The following is a 16260-nucleotide window of genomic DNA, read 5'->3' on the forward strand; positions in this document are numbered from 1 at the left end:
ACATGTATTAGTCTGTGACGACCTAAATGCCAGAACCGGACAAGAACCTGACACCCTCAGCACACAGGGTGACAAACACCTGCCTGGAGTTGACAGCATTCCCTCCCACATATGCCCCCCTAGGCACAACTATGACAACATAACCAACAAAAATGGGTCACAACTCCTGCAGCTCTGTCGCACGCTGGGTATGTACATAGTCAATGGTAGGCTTCGAGGGGACTCCTATGGTAGGTACACATATAGCTCATCTCTTGGCAGTAGTACTGTAGACTACTTTATCACTGACCTCAACCCAGAGTCTCCCAGAGCGTTCACAGTCAGCCCACTGACACCCTGTCACGCCCTGGTCAAAGTATTTTGTGTTTATCTTTATGTATTTGGTCAGGCCAGGGTGTGGCATGGGGTTTTTGTAATTGTGGTGTGTTTGTCTTGGGGTTTTGGTGGTGGTATTGGGATTGTAGCTTAGTGGGTTATCTAGCAAAGTCTATGGCTGTCTGGAGTGGTTCTCAATCAGAGGCAGATGCTTATCATTGTCTCTGATTGGGAACCATATTTAGGCAGCCATATTCTTTGAGTTTGTCGTGGGTGATTGTCCTTAGTGTCCTATGTGTACTCTCGGTTAGTTTGCACTAGATAGGCTGTTTCGGTTTCGATTACGTTTACGTTTATTGTTTTGTGTAGTGTTCGTGTTTCTTCGTTTGATTAAACATGAATCTAAATCGACACGCTGCAGTTTGGTCCGACTCTCCTTCATCACCACTAGAAAACCGTAACAGAATCACCCACCACCAACGGACCAAGCAGCGTGTTAACAGGCAGGAGCCACAGGAGAGGCAACAGAGGCAGCAGCAGCAGGAGCAGCAGCAGCTGCAGTGGGAGAGGCTGCACCACCTGGAGAAATGGACATGGGAGGAAGAACTGGACGGTACAGGACCCTGGGATCAGCCTGGAGAATATCGCCGCCCCAAGGAAGAACTGGAGGTGGCGAAAGCTGAGAGGCGCAGATATGAGGAGGCAGCACGGCGTAGCGGATGGAAGCCTGAGAATCAGCCCCAAAAATTTCTTGGGGGGCTCAGGGAGAGTGTGGCAGAGTCAGGAGTCAGACCTGAGCCAACTCTCCCTGTTTATCGTGAGGAGCCAAGGAGGAGACCAGAACCAGAGCCGGTGTTGGAGGTGAGCGAAACAGAGACTGTGAAGGAGTTAATGGGGAAATTGGAGGAGAGAGAAATGAGGGAGTTGCTGTGTTGGTGCTTTTGCATGGAATTCGCCCGACGGAACGTGTTGGGGATTTGATGGCACCTGGGTTAGCGCTCCATACTCTTCCTGAGGTGCGTGTTAGTCGGCTGGTGAAGTTGGTGCCAGCCTCACGCACCAGGCCTCCTGTGCACATCCCTAGCCTTGCACATCCTGTGCCAACACTGCTCTCAAGATCTCCAGTACGCCTTCACGGTCTAGCCCATCCTGTGCCACCTTCACACTCCAGTCCTCCGGTAGCAGCTCCCCGCACCAGGCTTCCTGTGCGTGTCCTCGATCCAGTACCACCAGTTCCAGCACCACGCACCAGGCCTTCAGTGTGCCTCGCCTGTTCAGCGCAGCCAGCGCTTTTCTCCTCTCCTGCGCTGCTGGAGTCTCCCGCCTGTTTAGCGCAGCCAGAGCCTTTCTCCTCTACAGCGCTGCCGGAGCCTCCCGCCTGTTCAGCGCAGCCAGAGCCTTCCTCCTCTACAGCGCTGCCGGAGTCTCCCACCTGTTCAGCGCAGCCAGAGCCTTCCTCCGACACAGCGCTGCAGGAGTCTCCCGCCTGTTCAGCGCAGCCAGAGCTGCCAGTCTGCATGAAGCAGCCAGAGCTGCCAGTCTGCATGAAGCAGCCAGAGCTGTCAGTCTGCATGAAGCAGCCAGTCTACATGAAGCAGCCCGAGCTGCCAGTCTGCATGAAGCAGCCAGTCTACATGGAGCAGCCAGAGCTGTCAGTCTGCATGAAGCAGCCAGAGCTGTCAGTCTGCAAAGAGCAGCCAGTCTGCATGGAGCTGCCAGTCTGCATGGAGCTGCCAGTCTGCAAGGAGCTGCCAGTCTGCAAGGAGCTGCCAGTCTGCAAGGAGCTGCCAGTCTGCAAGGAGCTGTCAGTCTGCAAGGAGCTGTCAGTCTGCACGGAGCTGTCAGTCTGCACGGTAGCTGTCAGTCTGCACGGAGCTGTCAGTCTGCAAGGAGCTGTCAGTCTGTAAGGAGCTGCCAGTCTGCAAGGAGCTGCCAGTCAGCACGGAGCCGCCAGAGCGGTCAGTCTGTAAGAAGCCGCCAGAGCTGTCAGCCTATATGGAGCAGCTAGTGCCGCCAGTCTGCCCAGCGCCGCCAGTGCCCCCAGTCTGCCCAGCGTCGCCAGTCTGCCCAGCGTCGCCAGTCTGCCCAGCGCCGTCAGTCTGCCCAGCATCGCCAGTCGGCCCAGCATCGCCAGTCTGCCCAGCACCGCCAGTCTGCCCAGCGTCGTCAGTCTGCCCAGCGTCGCTAGTCTGTCCAGCGCCACCAGTCTGTCCAGCGCCACCAGTCTGCCCAGCACCGCCAGTCTGCCCAGCGTCGCCAGTCTGCCCAGCGTCGCCAGTCTGCCCAGCGTCGCCAGTCTGCCCAGCGTCGTCAGTCTGCCCAGCGTCGTCAGTCTGCCCAGCACCGCCAGTCTGCCCAGCACCGCCAGTCTGCCCAGCGCCGCCAGTCTGCCCAGCATCGCCAGTCTGCCCAGCGCCGCCAGTCTGCCCAGCGCCGCCAGATCTTCCAGTCAACCAGACTCTTCCAGATCTGCCAGTCAACCAGACTCTTCCAGATCTGCCAGTCAATCAGACTCTTCCAGATCCGCCAGTCAGCCGGGATCTGCCAGAACTGCCAGTCAACCAGGATCCGCCAGTCGACCAGGATCCGCCAGTCGGCCAGGATCCGCCAGTCGGCCAGGATCCGCCAGAACTGCCAGTCGGCCAGGATCCGCCAGTCTGCCAGGATCCGCCAGTCTGCCAGGATCCGCCAGTCTGCCAGGATCCGCCAGAACTGCCAGTCGGCCAGGATCTGCCAGTCGGCCAGGATCTGCCAGTCGGCCAGGATCTGCCAGTCAGCCAGGATCCGCCAGTCTGCCAGGATCAGTTAGATCCGCCATTCAGCCAGGATCCGCCAGTCTGCCAGGATCCGCCAGTCAGCCAGGATCCACCAGTAGTGCCAGTCAGCCAGGATCCGCCAGTCTGCCAGGATCCGCCAGTCAGCCAGGATCCACCAGTCAGCCAGGATCCGCCAGAACTGCCAGTCGGCCAGGATCCGCCAGTCTGCCAGGATCCGCCAGAAGTGCCAGTCAGCCAGGATCTGCCGGAACCACCAGCCAGCCAGGATCTGGTAGATCCATCAATCTGCCTGAGCTTCCTATCACTCCTGAGCTTCCTCTCACTCCTGAGCTTCCTCTCACTCCTGAGCTTCCTCTCACTCCTGAGCTTCCCCTCGGTCCCGAGCTTCCCCTCGGTCCCGAGCTTCCCCTCGGTCCCGAGCTACCTCAGTCCAGTGGGGCCCGTTGCTAGGTTTCCTAGGCCAAGGTTAGCGGCGAGGGTCGCCACTCAAGGGACACTACGGAGGTGGACTAAGACAATTATGGAGTGGGGTCCACGTCCAGCACCAGAGCCGCCACCGCGGACAGATGCCCACCCAGACCCTCCCCTACAGGTTTAGGTTGTGCGTTCGGGAGTCCGCACCTTAGGGGGGCTTCCCCTCGGTCCCGAGCTACCTCAGTCCAGTGGGGCCCGTTGTTAGGTTTCCTAGGCCAAGGTTAGCGGCGAGGGTCGCCACTCAAGGGAAAATCAAGAGAAAATCAAGAGAAAATCTTAACAGTATATTTGACCTCTCAGCTTCCCTATCAAACCTAAAAATCTCAAATAGAAAACCGAAGAAAATGAACAACAATGACAAATGGTTTGATGAAGAATGCAAAAATCTAAGAAAGAAATTGAGAAACATGTCCAACCAAAAACATAGAGACCCGGAAAACCTGAGTCTATGCCTTCACTATGGTGAATCACTAAAACAATACAGAAATACACTACGGAAAAAGAAGGAACAGCATGTCAGAAATCAGCTCAATGTAATTGAAGAATCCATAGACTCTAACCACTTCTGGGAAAATTGGAAAACACTAAACAAACAACAACACAAAGAATTATCTATCCAAAATGGAGATGTATGGGTAAACCACTTCTCCAATCTTTTTGGCTCAATAACAAAGAATAAAGAGCAAAAACATATACATTATCAAATACAGATCTTAGAATCAACTATTAAAGACTACCAGAACCCACTGGATTCTCCAATTACATTGAATGAGTTACAGGACAAAATAAAAACCCCCCAACCCAAAAAGGCCTGTGGTGTTGATGGTATCCTCAATGAAATTATCAAATATACAGACAACAAATTCCAATTGGCTATACTAAAACTCTTTAACATCATCCTTAGCTCTGGCATCTTCCCCAATATTTGGAACCAAGGACTGATCACCCCAATCCACAAAAGTGGAGACAAATTTGACCCCAATAACTACCGTGGAATATGCGTCAACAGTAACTTTGGGGAAAATCCTCTGCATTATCATTAACAGCAGACTCGTACACTTCCTCAATGAAAACAATGTACTGAGCAAATGTCAAATTGGCTTTTTACCAAATTACTGTACAACAGACCATGTATTCACCCTGCACACCCTAATTGACCACCAAGCAAACCAAAACAAAGGCAAAGTCTTCTCATGCTTTGTTGATTTCAAAAAAGCCTTCGACTCAATTTGGCAAGAGGGTCTGCTATACAAAATGATGGAAAGTGGTGTTGGGGGTAAAACATACGACATTATAAAATCCATGTACACAAACAACAAGTGTGCAGTTAAAATAGGCAAAAAACACACACATTTCTTCACACAGTTAGACAGGGATGCAGCTTAAGCCCCACCCTCTTCAACATATATATCAACGAATTGGCGCGGGCACTAGAAAAGTCTGCAGCACCCGGCCTCACCCTACTAGAATCTGAAATCAAATGTCTGCTGTTTGCTGATGCTTCTGTCACCAACCAAGGAGGGCCTACAGCAGCACCTAGATCTTATGCACAGATTCTGTCAGACCTGGGCCCTGACAGTAAATCTCAGTAAGACCAAAATAATGGTGTTCCAAAAAAGGTCCAGTCACCAGGACCACAAATACAATTTCCATCTAGACACTGTTGCCCTAGAGCACACAAAAAACTATACATACCTTGGCCTAAACATCAGCGCCACAGGTAACTTCCACAAAGCTGTGAACGATCTGAGAGACAAGGCAAGAAGGGCATTCTATGCCATCAAAAGGAACATAAATTTCAACATACCAATTAGGATTTGGCTAAAAATACTTGAATCAGTCATAGAGCCCATTGCCCTTTATGGTTGTGAGGTCTGGGGTCCGCTCACCAACCAAGACTTCACAAAATGGGACAAACACCAAATTGACACTCTGCACGCAGAATTCTGCAAAAATATCCTCCGTGTACAACGTAGAACACCAAATAATGCATGCAGAGCAGAATTAGGCCGATACCCACTAATTATCAAAATCCAGAAAAGAGCCGTTAAATTCTATAACCACCTAAAAGGAAGCGATTCCCAAACCTTACACAACAAAGCCATCACCTACAGAGAGATGAACCTGGAGAAGAGTCTCCTAAGCAAGCTGGTCCTGGGGCTCTGTTCACAAACACAAACACACCCTACAGAGCCCCAGGACAGCAGCACAATTAGACCCAACCAAATCATGAGAAAACAAAAAGATAATTACTTGACACATTGGAAAGAATTAACAAAAAAACAGAGCAAACTAGAATGCTATTTGGCCCTACACAGAGAGTACACAGCGGCAGAATACCTGACCACTGTGACTGACCCAAAATTAAGGAAAGCTTTGACTATGTACAGACTCAGTGAGCATAGCCTTGCTATTGAGAAAGGCCGCCGTAGGCAGACATGGCTCTCAAGAGAAGACAGGCTATGTGCTCACTGCCCACAAAATGAGGTGGAAACTGAGCTGCACTTCCTAACCTCCTGCCCAATGTATGACCATATTAGAGAGACATATTTCCCTCAGATTACACAGATCCACAAAGAATTCGAAAACAAATCCAATTTTGAAAAACTCCCATATCTACTGGGTGAAATTCCAGTGTGCCATCACAGCAGCAAGATTTGTGACCTGTTGCCACGAGAAAAGGGCAACCAGTGAAGAACAAACACCATTGTAAATACAACCCATATCTATGCTTATTTATTTTATCTTGTGTCCTTTACCATTTGTACATTGTTAAAACACTGTATATATATATATAATATGACATTTGTAATGTCTTTATTGTTTTGAAACTTCTGTATGTGTGATGTTTACTGTTAATTTGTATGGTTTATTTAACTTTATATATTAACTTTATATACTATCTACCTCACTTGCTTTGGCAATGCTAACACATGTTTCCCATGCCAATAAAGCCCTTGAATTGAATTGAATTGAGAGAGAGAGAGAGAGAGAGAGAGAGAGAGAGAGAGAGAGAGAGAGAGAGAGAGAGAGAGAGAGAGCCAGTGACACAGAAAAAGAGAACAAGGAGAGAGAGAGAGAGAGAGAGAGAGAGATAAGGGTGAAACAGAGAGAAAGGGGGAAGATTGTGAACAAGAGAGAGAAGAGGCGTTCTCTAACAGAAAGAGGTAGAGGAGAGGAGAGCTAAATAGTTGTTTTCTATCTCCGTGTGGCTCACACAGAGAGTCGTCTCACCAAAAGAGAGGGAATACTTTATTTATTTTTATTCTGTTCATGTTATCACCACTGATCATACAGAATAAAAACCTTGTTAAACTGGTTAAACAGTGAAACAGATTTAATCTCAGACTGATTCTTCTTGTGGGACTAGTTTTATTAGGATCCTACTAGTTTTCATAATACCAGTCTGTCTCTGAGATGGGGTCCAGAACTCTTCTACTTGTTCTGGGTGAGTATAACCTTGTATATCTTCGGAACTTGACTATCTTGGGTTTGGGTGTGTGTGTGTGTGTGTGTGTGTGTGTGTGTGTGTGTGTGTGTGTGTGTGTGTGTGTGTGTGTGTGTGTGTGTGTGTGTGTGTGTGTGTGTGTGTGTCAAATAAATAGAAAGGTGGTATTTCAGAAATCGTTGTCAGTCATAGCTGAATGGCTACAGAATATTCCAACCATTTACCATCCATGAACCAACCATTTACCAACCATGGATATAGAGCGAATGTTACAACCTTATCTAAGACATGTATAAACTACAAGACTATCTACAATTATATTCTGAACAAACAGAGCATCCCAAACATGCTCAATTAGTGACATGCCTGGTGAGTATGCAGGCCATGGAACAACAGGGACATTTTCAGTATAGTTCCTTGCAACATGGGGCAGTGCATCATCATTCTGAAACAGGAGGTGATCAAATCAAATCAAATCAAATTTTATTTGTCGCATACACATGGTTAGCAGATGTTAATGCGAGTGTAGTGAAATGCTTGTGCTTCTAGTTCCGACAATGCAGTAATAATCCAACAAGTAATCTAACTAACAATTCCAAAAAAAAACTAAAGTCTTATACACAGTGTAAGGGGATAAAGAATATGTACATAAAGATATATGAATGAGTGATGGTACAGAGCAGCTTAAGCAAGATACAGTAGATGGTATCGAGTACAGTATATACATATGAGATGAGTATGTAAACAAAGTGGCATAGTTAAAGTGGCTAGTGATACATGTATTACATAAGGATGGAGTAGATGATATAGAGTACAGTATATACGTATACATATGAGATGAATAATGTAGGGTATGTAAACATTATATTAGGTAGCATTGTTTAAAGTGGCTAGTGATATATTTTACATAATTTCCCATCAATTCCCATTATTAAAGTGGCTGGAGTTGAGTCAGTGTGTTGGCAGCAGCCACTCAATGTTAGTGGTAGCTGTTTAACAGTCTGATGGCCTTGAGATAGAAGCTGTTTTTCAGTCTCTCGGTCCCAGCTTTGATGCACCTGTACTGACCTCGCCTTCTGGATGATAGCGGGGTGAACAGGCAGTGGCTCGGGTGGTTGTTGTCCTTGATGATCTTTATGGCCTTCCTGTAACATCGGGTGGTGTAGGTGTCCTGGAGGGCAGGTAGTTTGCCCCCGGTCATGCGTTGTGCAGACCTCACTACCCTCTGGAGAGCCTTACGGTTGTGGGCGGAGCAGTTGCCGTACCAGGCGGTGATACAGCCCGCCAGGATGCTCTCGATTGTGCATCTGTAGAAGTTTGTGAGTGCTTTTGGTGACAAGCCGAATATCTTCAGCCTCCTGAGGTTGAAGAGGCGCTGCTGCGCCTTCTTCACGATGCTGTCTGTGTGAGTGGACCAATTCAGTTTGTCTGTGATGTGTACGCCGAGGAACTTAAAACTTACTACCCTCTCCACTACTGTTCCATCGATGTGGATAGGGGGGTGTTCCCTCTGCTGTTTCCTGAAGTCCACAATCATCTCCTTAGTTTTGTTGAGCTTATGACTGCCCATAACATAACCCCACCGCCACCATGGGGCACTGTGTTCACAATGTTGACATCAGCAAACCACTCCCTAACATGACGTCATACATGTAGTCTGTGGTTGTTAGGCTTGTTGGGCGTACTGACAAATTCTATAAAACTATGTTGGAGGCTTATAGTAGAGAAATGAAGATTCAATCCTCTGGTGGACATTCCTCAAGTCAGCATGCCAATTACACACTCCCTCAAAACTTGAGAAATCTGTGGCAATGTGTTGTGTGACAAAACTGGACATTTTAGAGTGGCCTTTTATTGTCACCTGCACAAGGTGCACCTGTGTAATGATCATGCTGTTTAATCAGCTTCTTAACATGCCACACCTGTCAGGTAGATAGATTATCGGGGCAAAGGAGAAACGCTCACTAACAGGGATGTAAACACATTTGTGAATTTTTTTTTATAGACATTTATTTGATATTTATTTAATTTCATGAAACTTTGGACCAACACTTTACATATTGCATTTATATTTTTGTTCAGTGTATTTTCTTGACAGTTTTAGTGTGTATAGACAGTTTTTGTGTGTTTAGACAGTGTTTATACTGTAGTGTGTATATTGTGTAGTGTGTATATTGTGTAGTGTGTATTTTAGTGTGTATACTGTAGTACATTCAGAAAGTATTCAGACCCCTTGAATTTTTTCCATCATTTGTTTTGTTACAGCCTAACTATAAAATGGAATGAATAATTTGTTCCCCCTTGTCAATCTACACACAATACCCCATAACGACAAGGCTAAAAGTTGTTTAGTTTTTTTTTGAGAATGCATTAAAATTGAAACACAGAAATACCTTATTTAAATAAGTATTCAGACCCTTTGCTATGAGACTCGAAATTGAGCTCAGGTGCATCCTGTTTCCATTGATCATCCTTGAGGTGTTTCTACAAATTGATGGGAGTCCACCTGTGGTAAATTCATTTGATTGGACATGATTTGAAAGGCACACACCTGTCTACATAAGGTCCCACAGCTGAGCAAAAACCAAGCCATGAGGTCGAAGGAATTGTCCGTAGAGCTCTGAGACAGGATTGTGTCAAGGCACAGATCTGGGGAAGGGTACCAAAGCATGTCTGGAGCATTGAAGGTCCTCAAGAACACAGTGGCCTCCATCATTCTTAAATGGAAGAAGTTTGGAATCAGCAAGACTCTTCCTAGAGCTGGCCGCCCTGCCAAACTGAGCAATCGGCGAAAAAGGGCCTTGGTAAGGTAGGTGACTATGAACCCGATGGTCACTCTGACAGAGCTCCAGAGTTCCTATGTGGAGATGGGAGAACCTTCCAGAAGGACAAATTTCTCTGCAGCGCTCCACCAATCAGGACTTCATGGTAGAGTGGCCAGATGGAAGCCACTCCTGAGCAAAAGGCACATGACAGCGCATTGGAGTGTGCCAAAATGCGCCTTAAGACTCTCAGATATTGAGGAGCAAGATTCTCTGGTGAAACCAAGCTTGGACTCTTTGGCCTGAATGCCAAGCATCACGTCTGGAGGAAACCTGGCACCATCCCTAAGGTGAAGCATGGTGGTGGCAGCATCATGCTGTGGGGATGTTGTTCAGTGGCAGGGACTGGGAGACTAGTCAGGATCGAGGAAAAGATGAATGGTGCAAAGTACAGATAGATCCTTGATGAAAACCTGCTCCGGAGTGCATAGAATCTCAGACTGGGGCAAAGGTTCACCTTCCAACAAGACAACAACACTAAGCACACAGCCAAGACAATGCAAGAGTGGCTTCGGAACAAGCCTCTGAATGTCCTTGAGTGGCCCAGCCAGAGCCTGGACTTAAACTCGATCGAACATCTCTGGAGAGAACTGAAAACAGCTGTGCAGTGACGCTTCCCATCCAACCTGAAAGAGCTTGAGAGAGTCTGCAGAGAAGAATGGGAGAAACTCCCCAAATACAGGTGTGCCAAGCTTGTAGCGTCATATCCAAGAAGACTCAAGGCTGTAATCACTACCAAAGGTGCTTCAACACATTACTGAGTAAAGGGTCTGAATACTTATGATCATGTGATATATTTTGTTGTTGATGTAAATAAATGCAATAACATTCTAGAAATCTGTTTTGTGCTTTGTCATAATGGGGTATTGTGGGTAGATTGATGATTTTTTATTTTTATTTAATCGACTGTAGAATAAGGCTGTAATGTAACAAAATATAGAAAATGTCAAGAGGTCTGAATACAAAATATAGACAGTTTAAGTGTTTATAGATAGTTTTAGTGTTTATAGACAGTTTTAGTGTGTATAGACAGTTTTAGTGTTTATGGACAGTTTTAGTGTATATAGACAGTTTTAGTGTTTATGGACAGTTTTAGTGTGTATAGACAGATTGGCAGTTCTCAGACGTCAGCTTGTGTTATGTTATACTAGGCTTTGGTCTGTAGTTTTATGATATATGTAAAGATAAGATAACATCATAATATACCTTAGCTACTATGTTATGTTATGCAATAAGTTAGTATATGTTATTGTATGTGTCACTATACTGTATGTAAGGCAAAGTTCAGGTAGTTATGTTATGGATGTAGTACTATGTTCAGGTAGTTATGTTATGGATGTAGTACTATGTTCAGGTACTTATGTTATGGATGTAGTACTATGTTCAGGTAGTTATGTTATGGATGTAGTACTATGTTCAGGTAGTTATGTTATAGATGTTATAGATGTAGTACTATGTTCAGGGTATTTTCTTTTATTTAGTACCGTCAGAATATCACTGTTTCCAGGAAGCAACACAGTAGCAGGACTGACACTAGTTGGCTATTTGGAGAGTCCCTGAATGAGTCAGAGCTGGGTTCAAATACTACTCGATATATATTGCAAACAGTTAATCTGGGCTTTATTGAGTTTGCCTGGAGTAATTGAACCAATAGAATAGTGTCTACCGTACAAACCCTGCCCATACAGCACTTCAGACAGGCTAGAAATGAAAGGATCTGAAATGTTTTAAACAGTATTTGAACCCAGGTCTGATACGAGGACAGATTTCTCTACTTCTTTGCCTTGACTGAGTGAGCATAGCCTTGCTATTGAGAAAGACCGCCAAAAGCAGACCTGGCTCTCAAAAGAAGACAGGCTATGTGCACACTGCCCACAAAATTAGGTGGAAACTGAGCTGCACTTCCTAACCTCCTGCCAATGTATGGCCATATTAGAGACACAGACAGACAGACAGACAGACAGACAGACAGACAGACAGACAGACAGACAGACAGACAGACAGACAGACAGACACAGACAGACAGACAGACAGACAGACAGACAGACAGACAGACAGACAGACAGACAGACAGACAGACAGACAGACAGACAGACAGACAGACAGACAGACAGACAGACAGACAGACAGACATTTAGAATGAGAGAAAGAAAGAGAGAGAGAGAGAGAGGAGGAAGGGAGAGGCATGAACTCTGACAGTGTCTGTTGATGAAGGGAGGTAGTCTATATAACTTCATAAAGACCCTCACTCTGTGTGTGTGTGTGTGTGTGTGTGTGTGTGTGTGTGTGTGTGTGTGTGTGTGTGTGTGTGTGTGTGTGTGTGTGTGTGTGTGTGTGTGTGTGTGTGTGTGTGTGTGTGTATGTTGAAATGAAAAGCTGAAATGTCTTGAGTCAATAAGAAATCAACCCCTTTGTTAAGTCAAGCCTAAATAAGTTAAAGACTAAGAATGTGCTTAACAAGTCACATGACAATTTGGAAGGACTCACTCTGTGAAGGACTCGTTATGTGTTCAGTGATAGTGATATCTATACATGTTACATGGACTCACTGTGTTCAGTGATAGTGATATCTATACATGTTACATGGACTCACTGTGTTCAGTGATAGTGATATCTATACATGTTACATGGACTCACTCTGTGTTCAGTGATAGTGATATCTATACATGTTACATGGACTCACTGTGTTCAGTGATAGTGATATCTATACATGTTACATGGACTCACTGTGTTCAGTGATAGTGATATCTATACATGTTACATGGACTCACTCTGTGTTCAGTGATAGTGATATCTATACATGTTACATGGACTCACTGTGTTCAGTGATAGTGATATCTATACATGTTACATGGACTCACTGTGTTCAGTGATAGTGATACCTATACATGTTACATGGACTCACTGTGTTCAGTGATAGTGATATCTATACATGTTACATGGACTCACTGTGTTCAGTGATAGTGATATCTATACATGTTACATGGACTCACTGTGTTCAGTGATAGTGATATCTATACATGTTACATGGACTCACTGTGTTCAGTGATAGTGATATCTATACATGTTACATGGACTCACTGTGTTCAGTGATAGTGATATCTATACATGTTACATGGACTCACTGTGTTCAGTGATAGTGATATCTATACATGTTACATGGACTCACTGTGTTCAGTGATAGTGATATCTATACATGTTACATGGACTCACTGTGTTCAGTGATCGTGATATCTATACATGTTACATGGACTCACTGTGTTCAGTGATAGTGATATCTATACATGTTACATGGACTCACTGTGTTCAGTGATAATGATATCTATACATGTTACATGGACTCACTGTGTTCAGTGATAGTGATATCTATACATGTTACATGGACTCACTGTGTTCAGTGATAGTGATATCTATACATGTTACATGGACTCACTGTGTTCAGTGATAGTGATATCTATACATGTTACATGGACTCACTGTGTTCAGTGATAGTGATATCTATACATGTTACATGGACTCACTGTGTTCAGTGATAGTGATATCTATACATGTTACATGGACTCACTGTGTTCAGTGATAGTGATATCTATACATGTTACATGGACTCACTGTGTTCAGTGATAGTGATATCTATACATGTTACATGGACTCACTGTGTTCAGTGATAGTGATATCTATACATGTTACATGGACTCACTGTGTTCAGTGATAGTGATATCTATACATGTTACAAGGACTCACTGTGTTCAGTGATAGTGATATCTATACATGTTACATGGACTCACTGTGTTCAGTGATAGTGATATCTATACATGTTACATGGACTCACTGTGTTCAGTGATAGTGATACCTATACATGTTACAAGGACTCACTGTGTTCAGTGATAGTGATATCTATACATGTTACATGGACTCATTATGTGTTCAGTGATATATATATACATTATCATGATGGTGTGGCTGGAGACACTTTTCTTCTTAGAAGTCCAATATCTTGACAACTTTAGTGCTGAAATGCAAAACATAATGAAACAAATACCAAAAGATTGTTTTTGAGTGATATTCCCCTTTACGTTTAGTAACCTAGTTATAATATCTCTGTCTTCTCTCCTATACTTCAGTTTAGTAACCTAGTTATATTATCTCTGTCTTCTCTACTATACTTCAGTTTAGTAACCTAGTTATAATATTTCTGTCTTCTCTACTATACTTCAGTTTAGTAACCTAGTTATAATATTTCCGTCTTCTCTACTATACTTCAGTTTAGTGACCTAGTTATAATATCTCTGTCTTCTCTACTATACTTCAGTTTAGTAACCTAGTTATAAAATCTCTGTCTTCTCTACTATACTTCAGTTTAGTAACCTAGTTATAATATCTCTGTCTTCTCTACTATACTTCAGTTTAGTAACCTAGTTATAATATCTCTGTCTTCTCTACTATTCTTCAGTTTAGTAACCTAGTTATAATATCTCTGTCTTCTCTACTATACTTCAGTTTAGTAACCTAGCTAAAGTTGCAGAATAAGTATTTTCCTAGTGATTATACCTATGTACTTATAAGGCACTAGCCTATGGAACAGAGTCCAATTTCGGATGAACAAATTGTAAAAAAAATAATAATACTAATTGCATCCCAAAGAGGTCCAGAGTGCTCTGGTGTTGACCATGATGAGAATGAAGCTAGCCCGAGGTTGGGCTAGTAGGAAACAGGTTGAATAACTTTCTCTGTCTCTCTTTCTCTCTCCCTCTCTCTCTCTTTCCCTCTTTCTGTCTCTCTGTCTTTTTAAAAAATGTACCTTTAATTTACTAGGCAAGTCAGTTAAGAACAAATTCTCATTTTCAATGACAGCCTAGGAACAGTGGGTTAACTGCCTGTTCAGGGGCAGAACGACAGATTTGTACCTTGTCAGCTCGGGGATTCGAACTTGCAACCTTTCGGTTACTAGTCCAACGCCCTAACCACTAGGATACCCTGCCACCCCATGTCTCTCTGTCACTCTGTCTCTCCTCACAGGTCTTGATTTCATTCTGCTGGTGAACCTAGTGGTCAAAGGTTGTGACCCTGGCTTCATAGCCAAAGGGAGTCAACAATGTGTTGATATAGATGAGTGTAAAGAGTGGGACAGTAACCCACCCTGTGGAAGTAATGCCGCGTGTTACAACATACAGGGGAGCTTCTACTGTCACTGTCTACCTGGGTTCATATCAACAACGACTTTCAAGTTTACTGCTCTCACTGGGGAGTGTAAGGGTGAGTATTCAAGTGTCTGAGTGTGTGTGTGTGTGTGTGTGTGTGTGTGTGTGTGTGTGTGTGTGTGTGTGTGTGTGTGTGTGTGTGTGTGTGTTTGAGTGAGTGTGTGTGTGTGTGTATGTTGAATGTCAAGAGAATTAAACATTGCTTTGGCTCCTATCTCCTTATTTCCTCTGTTCAGGATGTTGTAAAAGAGAAAAGTGTTTTTGTTGCAAAACTCTTTGAACCCATATTTCCTTCTCTCTTCAGACTTCGATGAGTGCCTGGAGATAACACATGTTTGTGGCAACAACACCATTTGCCTCAACACCATCGGGAGCTACAACTGCCAGTGTCTGCCTGGGTTCAGAGTCTCTACTTACACTGGACGCTGTACAGGTGAGTCCAGCAAGGGAGAATCATTCTGTGTGTGTGTGTGTGTCCACTACAGATAAGGATGAGTGTGTGTGTATTTGTGCATCCATGTCTGTGTGTGTGTGTGTGTGTGTGTGTGTGTGTGTGTGTGTGTGTGTGTGTGTGTGTGTGTGTGTGTGTGTGTGCGTGTGTGTGATGTGAGGATCTCAGCTTAGCTTGTGTGTGTGTGTCCACTACAGATGAGGATGAGTGTGTGTGGGTTCCCCCGGTGTGCGGCGCTCTGGGCATGTGCACAAACACACCTGGCCGATACACCTGCACCTGTCCGTCAGGGCTCAGTAACCACGGCAACAACACTGCCCCCTGTACAGGTGAGTTGGCCAAGGCCACGCTAGCTCTGACCTCTTACCCATGAACTCTAACCTCTGACCTTCGACCCCGTGACCCTCACCCTTTGAAGACACCTGTCAGATCTCACAACGCCTGGAAAACATGTATAACACATCAGTTAACAGCAATTTGATGTCTGGATGGATGTTTAACCCATCAGTAACCCGTCACAGGATATAGCAGCAATTTGATATACGACTGCACAGTTGATGACACGGTACACAGCCATTGGTGCAATATAATAATGTGTGTGTGTGTGTGTTTGTGGGCGTGTCTGTATGTGTGAATCCTACATGTAAAGGAAACAAAACATTACTTTGAATTATCTTCTCTGTTCTGTGCCATATTTGCAGAGCGGTGATTCCCCAACTTCTCCTCTAGAACCACAGGCAGAGTTTAGGGAATCACTGGAAGAATCACTGGAAGA

At 44.8% G+C, this 16260-nt stretch overlaps 1 protein-coding gene across 1 annotated transcript; it reads left to right on the plus strand.

Moving 5' to 3' along the window:
* Positions 1–6691: 6691 nt before the first annotated feature.
* LOC121842796 (adhesion G protein-coupled receptor E2-like) lies at positions 6692–16024 on the plus strand. Its single transcript, XM_042312549.1, has 4 exons — positions 6692–7014; positions 14853–15089; positions 15339–15467; positions 15683–16024. The coding sequence occupies exons 1-4, from the start codon at positions 6984–6986 to the stop codon at positions 15856–15858; spliced, it is 573 nt and encodes a 190-aa protein (XP_042168483.1). The 5' UTR covers positions 6692–6983; the 3' UTR covers positions 15859–16024.
* The last annotated feature ends 236 nt before the right edge of the window (positions 16025–16260 follow it).

This window comes from Oncorhynchus tshawytscha, unplaced genomic scaffold (genome assembly GCF_018296145.1).
Source record: "Oncorhynchus tshawytscha isolate Ot180627B unplaced genomic scaffold, Otsh_v2.0 Un_contig_15576_pilon_pilon, whole genome shotgun sequence".
Lineage (NCBI taxonomy): Eukaryota > Metazoa > Chordata > Actinopteri > Salmoniformes > Salmonidae > Oncorhynchus > Oncorhynchus tshawytscha.